The sequence below is a fragment of the Vicugna pacos genome, chromosome 25 (genome assembly GCF_048564905.1).
Source record: "Vicugna pacos chromosome 25, VicPac4, whole genome shotgun sequence".
Taxonomy (NCBI): domain Eukaryota; kingdom Metazoa; phylum Chordata; class Mammalia; order Artiodactyla; family Camelidae; genus Vicugna; species Vicugna pacos.
In genome coordinates, this window is record NC_133011.1 from 12,060,218 (window position 1) to 12,072,935 (window position 12,718).

The 12,718-nt window shown below is 37.0% G+C and overlaps 2 protein-coding genes across 2 annotated transcripts in view; both read left to right on the forward strand.

The window, feature by feature from the left end:
* The window catches only part of DCAF13 (DDB1 and CUL4 associated factor 13), a 29,492-nt gene extending 20,587 nt beyond the window's left edge, over positions 1-8,905 (forward strand). Inside the window, exons 8-11 of the mRNA XM_006212157.4 lie at positions 2,383-2,547; positions 5,971-6,106; positions 7,236-7,399; positions 8,261-8,905. Of these exons, the coding sequence (XP_006212219.2) occupies positions 2,383-2,547; positions 5,971-6,106; positions 7,236-7,399; positions 8,261-8,348 (553 nt within the window). The 3' untranslated portion in view covers positions 8,349-8,905. The remainder of the gene's footprint in view (positions 1-2,382; positions 2,548-5,970; positions 6,107-7,235; positions 7,400-8,260) is intronic.
* The window catches only part of BAALC (BAALC binder of MAP3K1 and KLF4), a 328,207-nt gene that overhangs the window by 206,690 nt on the left and 108,799 nt on the right, over positions 1-12,718 (forward strand). The window lies entirely within an intron of this gene.

Sequence of the window (12,718 nt, forward strand, 5' to 3'; positions counted from 1 at the left end):
AAATTGATCTTGCTCTAATGTTCTTTTTCTATTTTTTATTTCTTCTCTTGCCCTTTAAATAATGTAATCATCCTGCTTTAGAAACCCAAGTTCAAGTCTACACCTAACCAGTAACTACTATAGACACTGGACAAGTCATGTAAGCTAGGTCTATACCATGGTTTCATCATTGATAAGACAACAGAATTGGAATAGATTATTCCTGAAGTATCCTGTGACTTGAACTTTGTTTACATAAACATCTTGCATCCATATGGGTTGATTAAGCTCTTAACCTTTTTCTCATGTAGAAATTTAAACAGTTTACTAAAAATCCCACAAAATTTGCTAAAACAAACAAAAGAAACAAACCTAGTTGAGAACCACTGCTCTAGATAGAGAATATAAAGCAGTTGTCAACTCAATAATTTAACTGCAAGGATCAGTGTGACCTTAACTGGCAATCCTGTGTAATGTTGGAAGATTTTTCTGTTTTTAAATCATATTTTTTTCAACATTCAATTTTTAATTTTTTAATCTTACTACTTTTGGGGGGTTTGTGGTTTTTTTGGGAGAGGGAGATAATTAGGTTTATTTTTTAATTTATTTTAATGGAGGTACTGGAGATTGAACCCAAGTCCTCATACATGCTAAGCACACACTGTACTACTGAGCTATACCCTCCCCCTGTTGGAAGATTTTAAAAAGAGAACAGTGACTTGTCTGTTGATAAGAATTTCATGGTGTTTGGGAATTTTTATCATTAACATCAATGACTTTTCATTGTAATGGTATTAAAAAAATACTTTTTGAAGTGTTAGGTTTTTAAAAAATTTTTATTTTGAAATAATTTTAGGCTTACTGAAAAGTTACAAAAATAGTACTTGTCAAGCCAGTTTCCCCTCATGTTAATGTTTTACATAACCATAGTTCAATTAGTAAAACCAGGAAATTAATATTGATACAATACCATTAACTAAACTACAGACTTTATCCCATCATAGTCTTACCACTAATGTCCTTTTACTGTTCTAGGAGCCAACACAGAACCCACATTGCATTTCATTGCCACGTTTCCTTGGTCTGCTCAACTTATGACTGTTCCTCAATCTTCCTTTGTTTTTCATGACCTTAGTACTTTTGAGAAGGACTTGTCAGTTATTTTGGAGACTGCCGTTAATTTGAGATTAACTGGTGTTCTCTCATTATTAGATTGAGATTTTTGGCAAGAATACCACAAAATTGATGTGCCCTTCTTGGTGCATCAGATCAGGGGTGCATGATATCATCATGTCTTATTACTGGTGATATTAACCTTCATCCATTAGTTAAAGTGGTGTCTGCCAGTTTTCTTCACTATAAAGTTACTATTTTTTCCTTTTATAAGTAATACATATCTTTGGGAAGATGCTTAGAAATTATATGGGTATCCTCTTTCTCCTCAAACTTTTACTCACAAATCTTAGCATCTAGAAATATTTTAATGTTAGGAATTTGGCCACAGTAATGCTGTAGTACTACTGTCCCTTGTCCGTGTTGGTTCATTTGGAGCGCTATTCTTTTAGCTGTCCATTAAGAATTTTTAAACCTTGAAAACCATAGTCATTGTTTTTACCAGCGGTGCACAAAGTTAGTTTTTTAATTTAGGAACACCCTTTGAAAAGCCATGCTCACCCATATATCACTGATAGGAATATAAATTAATGCAACCTTGTTGGATATGATTTGTTAACTCAAAAGCCTTAAAAATGCTCATGCTTTGGATTTAATAAGTCTACTTGTAGAAATCTGTTCATATTTAATTAAATTTATCCCATTTGATTAAAGATTAAATGTCAAAATTAATATATTGAAATTTTATTTTATTTAAGAATTACTTACAATAATAAAATACTGGAAGCTTTTTATTAATAAAGAAATTGATTTAAACAAACTATAAATTATTTTAATTCATATTTGCATATGAAACCATTAAAATATTTTCAAATATTATTTAATGGATAAAAATGCTCATATGCTACATGAAATACCAGAATACAGTTTTATACAGTACTATTTTTATTAAAAGTACATAATTAAATAGCATAGTGAAAAGATTAGAAATAATTACACTGTGTTAACTGATTTTCTCCAGGTAAGTTTTGTACTTTGTACTTTTTTGGAGTTTGCACATTTTCTACAATGAGATTCATGTTTATAAGGATGAAAGTGTGTACGTGTAATCTTAAGGAATAAATAAACTCTTGATATTTTTCACTGTCCCTTACCTGCTGTGTGAAGAACTGAGCTGTTTACTTAGATGTGCCTTATTTAGCTGACAGTCTTATTTTCACTAATATCTCTTAGTGCTCTATATCCTTTTTTGTAGAAATTTGTTTCAAATAATTAAAAATCCTCTTACAGCCTCTATACTTTTGACATGCGTGCACTGGACACTCCTGTAATGGTCCACATGGATCACGTATCTGCAGTGCTTGATGTGGATTACTCCCCCACTGGGAAAGAATTTGTGTCTGCTAGTTTTGATAAATCTATTCGAATCTTTCCTGTGGACAAAAGTAGAAGCAGGTATGTCACTACCAGTAAACATTTCTTTTTGTTTCATTTTTTTTCCTCGTCTTGATCATCATTTATCTTTTTTGAAAAGTTGTTTGATTGTGTGTATATGATGGGGCTCACACCCAGGTATTGTGACTTAGGGCACCAACTTCCTCTGCTTCGTCTGTGGGTGAAACGTCAGCCTACTGGGCAGTTTCTTCACTAAATAGGATGTTATCTTTATGCTAGCAAATAATAGTCATCATCACTGTGTATGTGATTAAAAAGGTGCTTGAATTTGAATCAAAGCCATAATGACTTGAGTGTGCTGGTGACTTTGATCTTCATTCCATCATCTCTGTTTTGAATTCCTGGGGTTGGTTCCTATATGGCTGTGGCAGCTAACTTGATACTCTCCAGACTGTCAGGAATGGTTTGGTGGGATTGTTCAGTCAGGCCCAAGTCAAGGCTCATAGTTTCCATTCTTCTCACCTCTCTGGAAAATATTAAGAATGAATAGAATGTGGTCCTTCTTCATTTCTTGGCACTGGCACCTCCAAAGGTAGTAAGTAGGACATTTTTTTCTAACATGATGCATAAGCAGACATAAAGAATGGGAAAAATCAAAGAGTAAAAGGAATGGGTTTAGGCACCTGTGATCCCAAGGGCCCAGCAGCTAAGTTCAAGCTGCATTATTCAAAAGTCAATGTGGGCAATTAAATGCAAGTCTAGTTAAAAACTCAAATTGTTCCAAAATTTGTATGAAGTGAAAAGTTCTTATACCCCGTTTCCAGGGAATTGTCCCTTGATGTCATTTGGAGATTTTGTAATCACAGTCTTAATATGTTTTACTTCCTGTTGGGTTTAGATATAAATATTCCCTGACCTTTGCCTTCATCTGCATGAAAGCTGCTTCTAGTTTGTTTCTGTGGTCTGCTCTGGTTTCCTATCTTTACAAACATCAAGTAACACAGGCAGTGCTTTGAATGATCTGTATAATAAAATATTTCCTTTGAAAGACCTTAAAGTATTTAAAGTGTATTTTTAAAGTAAACTTTGAGTAGGTTTTCAAAAACTAGAGTTAAGTCAGTATTTGAAAGTATGCTTCTGTTGGGATTTCATTCAATATTTACTTAGCAAACAAGTAAATCAGTTGCATTCACATGGAACAATTCATTTATCTTGACTATGTATATAAAGAATTTTAAGTTTTTAAATGTATATGTCTCCAAATAGTATAGCTTATAATGAACTTCGTATATCTGTTTTAAGTGCAAGCATACACATATCTAGAAGTTAAGAACTCTGTGTAGTTTACCATTAAGGAGATTCTAAGTTGATTAAATGACTAACCATTGGATTTGTCTGGTCTAATACATGAATAGGTTATTTTTAATGGTTACCAAAGCCTAATTAAGTACAAATGGCCAATAGGCACATGAAAAAATGATCAGTATCACTAATTATCAGAGACATGCAAATCAAAACTATAATGAGGTATCATCTCACACCAGTCAGAATGGCCATCATTCAAAAGTCCACAAACGATAAATGCTGGAGAGGGTGTGAAGGAAAGGGAACCCTCCTGCACTGCTGGTGGGAATATAGTGCAGTGCGGTCGTTATGGAAAACAGTATGGAGATTCTTCAAAAAACTAAAAATAGACTTAGCATATGATCTAGCATTCCCACTTCTGGGTATATCCAGAGGGAACTCTGATTCAAAAAGATACACACACCCCAGTGTTCACAGCAGCACTATATACGATAGTCAAGACATGGAAGCAACCTAAATGTCCATCTACAGATGACTGGATAAAGAAGTTGTGGTATATTTATACTGTGGAATACTACTCAGCCATAAAAAAGAGTAAATGCCATTCACCACAACATGGATGGACCTAGATATTGTCATTCTAAGTGAAGTAAGCCAGAAAGAGGAAGAAGAAAAAAAAACAAAGACACTATGAACTCATCTACAGAACAGAATAAGACTGACAGACATAGTAAACTATCTTTTGGTTACCAGGGAAAGGAGGTAGGAAGGGATAAATTTGAGTTTGAGATTTACTAATGTTAGCCACTATATATAAAAATAGATTTTAAAAAAGTTTCTTTTGTGTAGCACAAGGAACTGTGTTCAATATCTTGTAATAACCTTTAATGAAAAAGAATATGAAAATGAATGTATATGCATGACTGGGACATTGAGCTGTACACCAGAAATTGACACATTGTAACTGACTGTACTTCAATTTAAAAAAGAAAGCCAAACCAAAAAATTACCTAATATTTAAATTCAGTTCACTTCTGTGTAAAAAAAAAAGGCATCTTAAATAGGTAGAGATTATAAGAATTGAGTCTTATAAAAAGCAGAGCACTGAGCGAAGAAAACGCAGTCTGTCTCATCTGCTTTTCTTTTTAACAGGATGTTCTTTCTAACCATCCTCCCTGTTTTAGAAATGTTTATTTTGGTTTATCTATATGTTCATTCAAGAGCTCAAAATGTATCTGTTAGAAAGGAAGTAACAGACTAGTGAGTGTACTTCTGAGATATTTTTATAGATAGGAATTATTTGATTTCATCATCATGTATGGGTTTTCTTTTACTGTGCAGAGTTTACTGAGCATGTTTCCATTCTCTCAAGTAGTCTGCATTTTGAATCATTTAATCCAGATATGGAAATTTTACTTCTCTAGAAATGCCATCTTTTTATTTTTTCTGACCTTGTCTTTTACTTACTTTTTATTGCTCTGCTTAACACTTCCTAATATAGTATCTTCTGTGAATTCACTTAGCATGTTTCACAGCCTTTCCAAATAGGTGAGATTTGACATCCCCATTTTTTAAATGATTCTTACCTCAACTCATCAGACACTTCTGTAGCCCTCCCTTTCTTTTCGCATATGTAAATCATCAACTCTCACTTCAGTTAAGCTTTTTAATTTGACCAAAACAGAAATCAGACATTAGGATCAACATATAAGGATGTACTCTTTGAATGCCATTGCATTTATTTTCCAGTAAAATGAAACTTAAAAAAAAAAAAGTGTGGTTGACCTGAATTGATTTGGGAGTGGTGGGGGGAGAGACTTATTAAAAGCAACCTTTCTTATTATTATAAAATTACTCCAGCTTCAGTATAATCTTACTTGTATTATATACCCTCGGTTATTTTGTGAACTTTTCTGGACATCTAGTTTTGCTTAGTTTGTTTATACTTATTTTTCTTATTGGATTATAACTTCTCTGAGGGCAGGAATTTTTTTTTTAATTCCCCAGCACTTAGCATAGAATCTTGTTAGTTTGGTTCAGAAAAATACATTTAAATGAGTTTTAATTTCTCTTTGGTCTCTTAGGACTCAGAAATGTTATCCTGATACTTGATAGGCCGTGGTTAAAGAAAATTGATACCAAAATCCTAAGAATTTTAACTTAACCCCTCTTCTATAGGGAAGTCTATCACACAAAGAGAATGCAACATGTTATTTGTGTAAAATGGACTTCTGACAGCAAGTACATCATGTGTGGATCTGATGAAATGAACATTCGTCTGTGGAAAGCTAATGCTTCAGAAAAATTGGGTGTGGTAAGGGACCCCATTTTCTTTCATTGTCATAAAGCTAGTTTCTAATTTTATTCAGTATCATATTTAAAGAGAATTTACTTGAAGTGCTTTAGTTGTGATTAAAAAAAAGCTAGCAACAAAACAGACAAGATTGTATTGAAATTTACTTTTTTCATTTCAAAGGCACCTTCAGAGGCCTTTGTTAATTCAGATGTTTGATCATATTCGAGCTTTCTTGTTTCTTTGTGTTTTTCTTTAGGTAGGGAGAGAAGATGTAGGGATTAGAAGCTTAGACCTTAGAACACCTGCTTCTTCTGTTAAAGGAATAGTAATCAGGCAAATCAAAGGCTGCAAGTCCCTGTGAGGTATTTTAATATCAAAGGCACAGTGAAACACTTAACTTTAAAAAGAATACATAGCTTCAGACTAAAAAAGTTTCAATGAAAATATAACAGATATTAATTGGCTAGCTACCTCTGGGTTGTGAATTATGGATAATTTTTTTTGTTCTTAATGTTTTTCTAAATGTCTCATGATTCTGATAAGAAACATGGTGTTTATATTTGAAACAATTTTAAGTTTAAGAAGGAAGAGTTAAGTGTGGGTTGTATTCTATTTAGCCCTAGTAGAAAAGTCAAGGTATGATAAGCGGTAATTACAGATAACTTTATTTTAGGTTTAATAATCAGTAAGTATTGCACTGTGCCTAGGTTTCAGTTCATCATTAAATGTTCCTCTAAATCAGACCATCCTTAACAATTATTAAACAAAGACTGTTTATTACGGCATCAAACACTTTTTCTTTTTGTTTCAGTAGGTATTTTTACAGGGAAAAAAAATTTGAGTGATTCATTTAGGTGCTTTTTCTCTATATTATTTATGCCTAGGGAAGGTCCACACTCAGTGGTCTACCACAGCTCAACCCTCAGCACTGTTCTTTTTCACTTGGTGGCTCCCATCCACATTGTAGCCATGCAACCTAAAAGGAAATTCAGTGCTCACAGACCTGGTATCACTAACATAACCTTGTGAAGGGTATAGTTACGCTAGCAATTTTGGTTGCATGTCATAAAAGTTTAGTATTGAGGGGGAAAACTTTGCTTCCTAACTTTGCTGTCCTGTTCATTAAAATATCAAAATGCATTTTCAGCTTACATCACGAGAAAAAGCAGCCACAGATTATAACCAGAAGTTAAAGGAGAAATTTCAGCATCATCCTCATATAAAACGTATCTCTCGTCACCGACATCTACCAAAATCTATCTACAGCCAGATTCAGGAACAGCGCATCATGAAAGAAGCTCGACGACGAAAGTACGTTTTGGAGCATTTGACTCTCTCAGTACCTTTTTCTAACTTTCCCTTGGTCTCTCACCGAAAACAAACAGAAAACCTGCCTTTCAAGGGAATAGTTTATGTTGTACATTGGAGGTGTTTTTGAATACTTCTCTGGGCTTTTGTCTTTTTCCTGATAAAAGGGGAGCGATGGTCATCTCACATGGTGAGAATTTTCATTACCTGTTTTTGAGAATATGTTAAAAGAGTAAACAATGAAAATAACTTACATTAAATAAGAAAATGTTTCTGCTCATACTGATAAACATTAAGTGGGTAATATTTTTTTAATGAGTTCTAATGTAGCTGGAATTAAGAGGTATTATCTTTTTTCCAAGTTAAAAACTGCAAAGAACACCTCATATGCTTTATCATAACATTTGGAATCTACCATTTTGGCACTGGGGCAGAGCTTTCTATAACCACCTCCGTTTCCCCTGTGGAATATTCTCTTTGCAGTCCTTAAATTTATGTAAAGTATTATAGAAATTCTAAGAGTTGTTTTTTTTGTTTTGTTTTGTTTTTAGTTAGACTATACAAATTATTATTACTTTGTTGTGTTTGGGTAGATGTTGGAGTTGAGCCACTTTTAAATATTTTAATATCTACAGCAGGTTTTTAAACCTAGTAAAGAATACTGATATGTAAATAAGCAGTTTAAAAAGTTAACAAAAGTTGATTTCTAGCTACTTTTTACCTAACCTCATAGTGAAAAGTTTTTTTAGTAGGTGGTTTTCCAGTGGAAAAAAATGCTTTGTGACTTTTCTGAGAAAGTTTTCTTTGGTTAAGATGATTTCTCATAAACTTGCTTATATTTTGTATATTTTGTTTTATTTCTAGGGAACTGAATCGTATCAAACATAGCAAGCCTGGGTCTGTCCAGATGGTGTCAGAGAAGAAGAAGCACATAGTGGCTGTTGTGAAATAAGATTTGGTGTTCCTGCTGATGTCGGTGTATAATTATTTGTTCTGTTTTGGTTTGTGAACTCTACAAGGAAAAGGACACCTCTAGTGTGACAAGTCTAATTGTGTGCAAAGACCGTGATCGTTGCGCATTTTCACTGTCCTGAACACTGTGGCCTGGTTGATAAGACTATCCAACATCTTATTCTTGATCTTCTTCCTTGCATCATTGGAGGATACAGTATTTACAAACCAACTTATTTTTGCTGTTAGAAATTGCAGGTATACTTGGGCTTTGATCTGTTATTTTAGATGCTCTACATTTGAATTTACATTTAAGACCAAACCTCTCTTTTGTTACCTTTAATATTACTTTGGATAATTATTGCAGTGATTCTTCCTAGGATTCCATAAAACATGTAGAAGAATTATGTCAGCTTTTTCAATTGAACTTACTTTCTGTGCTTTATATTTGGCTTTTTGAGACTTTAAAGATGACCAACCTACATTTATATGACTTTATAAAGAGTAATAATTATAACTTATGGTCAAGTCAAGATAATAAAACACCCTTTTTTTTCAGCCTTGTGACTTCGATCCCATTCTGCTAAATAAATTCTCTTTAATCTCACTAAATCATAAATAGGACATAAGGTGGGTTTTGGTTTTTGGTGTTTTTTTTTAATCATCAGCTATATATACAAAAAAAGGAATACATACATTTGTAGTAAAAAGTATTAAAAATGCACAGGGATGATAAAGATCAAAATCTAGAGAGCAGGAGGAGGATACACTCAGGGTGGGATACACGGGAGATTTCAACTCTTTTGATAAGTTTTACTTCCTAAGCTGTGTGTTCATTGTGTTATTTTTTTATGCTTTCTTGGTATCTTAAATACTTCATCATATTTTTCTCAAGGCTGAGGAAAGATCAACCATCTACCCTTTAATCCTTATGATCTATTGTAGGCTTCAAGTTACTTGATTGACAAGGTGACCCAAGTTCTCTTGTGCATCTATACTGTTACTAGTTTGGGTGCAGTTTCAAAGAAAATATGCAAACACTGATCCATAAACATGAGCTTCTGGGTCATTTTGATTCCATCAAGAAGCAGGTGCCTACAGATTAGATGTATTGTAAGAGATTTATTGGAGGGAACTGTCTTTGAAGGATAAAGAGGAGGGAGCAGGAGGAGGGAGAGAGAGCCCTCCGTCTGGACTCTAGGCTTGACTCCTGTGGCAGGAGGGTGGGAAGGAAGGCAGACTGGGTTGGAAGAGCCTCAGACTGCAGTGGGGTTCTAAAAAGGCTGGGCCAGGCAGATGGGGTGTCCTTGAGCCTGCCTGTGTTCAGTCAGTGGCAGACAACAGCCCTGGGGAAGCCTGGCGTTGCAGCAAAGGTGGCAGTGAGTCCAGAGGTGTGGTGGCTAGGACCCCTGAGCTGGGACTCAGCTGTGCTTCCTGCAGCCAGTTCTCTTGAAGGAATTCTGAACAGAGCTTTCTGTAGCTGCACCTCTTGCGCCGCACAGATCCACTTCTTGCAGGATCAGAGAGCAACTCCATGATTTCTGTGTACCTCTCTTAAGGAGTTGAATTAGATCATCAGTACCCCCTGTCACTGAAGGGCCACAACTAGTATTTGTCCTCTCTGTCTTCCATCATCCATTTTGAAAGTTCCTCATCCGCAGCTCTCATTTTAGCAGGTTTTGGTGGTTTACCTAGTGCTGTGACCTGAACCTTTATTCTTAAAGGGTCCAAACCTTTGATGATCATATCCTTATCAGGCTGGGGTTGCTATACATATCCATTTACAGTTGCAGTGGAGCAAGGGAATGCAAATAGGCACCAAATGGGTGGCTTGTATTCTGCACGTATTTCTCCCATCCGTCCACTCCTGTGATAAAAGTCAGTAAACCCTGCCAGGAGGGTGACTGCTCTTCCAGCCTGCTGGTCCCTGGACATAAGTCCAAAGAACCTTGGTGACAGTCATGGCATGTAGTTCAGTAAGACTTTTTCTGTGTACCCTACTAGTATGCCCTCTTTGGTAACCAACACTTCTAGCCCTGCTTAGCCCAGAGGTTTATGAATGGAAAGCAAAGTCCTCCAGTGGGTCACTGGAAGTGATGGTAGTTGAAGCTGCTCCTCTCTTCTTGCAATTCATTGCATATACTGCAGCCTGAAGGATGGTACCTCATCCTTGCAGCATCTTGCTTCTGAGTTGGTACTTACACTGTCTTTAGTGGCCATTCCAGTGATCTGTGGGACTGCATATGTATGGATTGCATTTATGTGGATCAGTGGATCCTACGGTTGGGCCCATTCTCGCCTCCTTTGCTGAAGTAGGTTCTCTGGATGAAAACTGTTGAGTGGGATTCATGCCTGTGAATTAGGCATTCTGCTAATGCCCAAATAGTGGTGCTGGCTGAGGCTTTGTAGTCCTGGTATCTGAGGATATCAGAATAGGTATCCCTGTGAAGATGAATTACTGGCCTTCCTAGGATCCAAAGGATCCAGTGTACTCAAGGTGATACTGAGTGGCTTCCTGTTCTCTTAAAGAACTAGTGCCATGTTGGGTGCATAGCATTAGTCTGTTGCTGACAGGTTGGACAGTCAAACACAATAGCCACATCATCTTTGGTAATTGGGACTTCATCTGTTGGGCCATTCACAGCCTCTACTTTGCCACAAGCCATTATATACATGTGCTCACTGTGTCTCTTCCCGGCTGGCCAGTGTCAATTGATGAAATCATTTTATCTGCTTGGTTGTTCAGTGCCTCTTCTGTGGTAGATGCTTTCTGGTGGACTTTAACATGCTATATAAAAATATTTAATCTTTCTGCCCACTTCTTCATGCCCATCCACTGATCTGTACCCCAAACCTTGTCTCTGATCTTCTAGCCCATATCCTTCCAGGAGAGCTAGCCATGCACCACTGCCCAGGAATCTCACCTAAGGCCATTTCTTTGTAAAATGATGACCAGGTACCTTGCTCTACCTGTTGGGAAGATCTACCTATTGGGAAGATTTTCCCTCACTACTGTTTTTCAAGGCCCACCCCTTATATGTCTATAATGCAGCCACGGTCCATTTGTGTCTCACACCCATAATTTGAGCCAGGCCAACCCATTGCTAAACTAATCTTCAGCATTATCCTTTTTCAGCTGGTTGTACCCCACCTCCTGTACAGCTGTAGGTACATGGTGGGAAGAATGGCACTCATGCCGCTGTGATTGGTGACACATAGGTCTGTGCTACCTGCTCATTCTTGGACCCTTTGGTCCTGCCTGGGCTCAATCACATGTGCCACTTTTGTCTTCTGACAGACTGCTGCTAAGTTCATACAACTTTTTGTCTTGGTGGGTCTGACTAAACTTATAATGGGCAGTTCTGGACAGTTGGCTACTTGGTGCTCATGGTCAAGCATGCTGAGTCTACCAGAACTCAGCTACGTTTTAGGAGCTATTTCTTGAAAGGTTTAATTGGCTGCTGATGGCATGGCTTTGCTCTAGAATCCTAGAGACTTGTGTTGTGAGTCTCCCACTGGGGCTTGCCCTAAACTCCACACTGCATCTTTTCCCACCAATGATGCTTCCTACACCAGAGGTCTAACTGGGTCTTGTGGCCCAAGTTTCAGGGCTGCTTGTGCCACAGCCTAGACCTGCTGCAGCACTATTTCCTGCTCTGGGCCCCACGCGAAGCTGGTAGCCTCCCATATTACCCAACTTATGAGCATAAATACTCCTAGATGTGGGATACGCACAACTCAAAGGGGCTTACCAGGCACAGCGCTTCCTTCCCGTGCAATATTTTGGAAGCGATAAAGCATGGCATGCCCCTGATCGCTGGGCCTCTAAGAAGTCACTGATGTGGCAGCCTGCTGAAATTTCATAGGATTAACTTCTCACCCTCTTGACTGCATGTGTCTTACCAAGGCTTCCAGTGTACTAGCCACCTCCTGCTTGTCCTGTCCAGTCAGCAGGATGTCGTCAATGGAATGAGTAAATGTAACGTTCTATAGGATGTTTAGTCAGTTCAGAGCTCTTCGGAGTATGAGAGTGCAGGAGAGTTAACAGCCCGAGGGCAAAATTAAATGACTGTTACTCATTCCATGAGAATGTGAACTGTTGTGGATCCTCTTTTTTAATCGGAATAGAAGAGCATTTTCCAGATCAATAACTGCATATCATGTACCTGAGGCCTAGCAACATGCCTGCTTTAGCAGCAATACTATGTCCAGCATGGCAGTTGTAATCGGGGCCACTGCTTTCGACTGCTTGCATGGACATGACATTGGTTCTCCGGAATCCATCTGGTTTGTGCAGATGTCAGACTAGTAAATTAAGCAGAAATATGAAAGAGATCACATCTGTTCCCCTCTGTCATCTTTTAGGTTCTT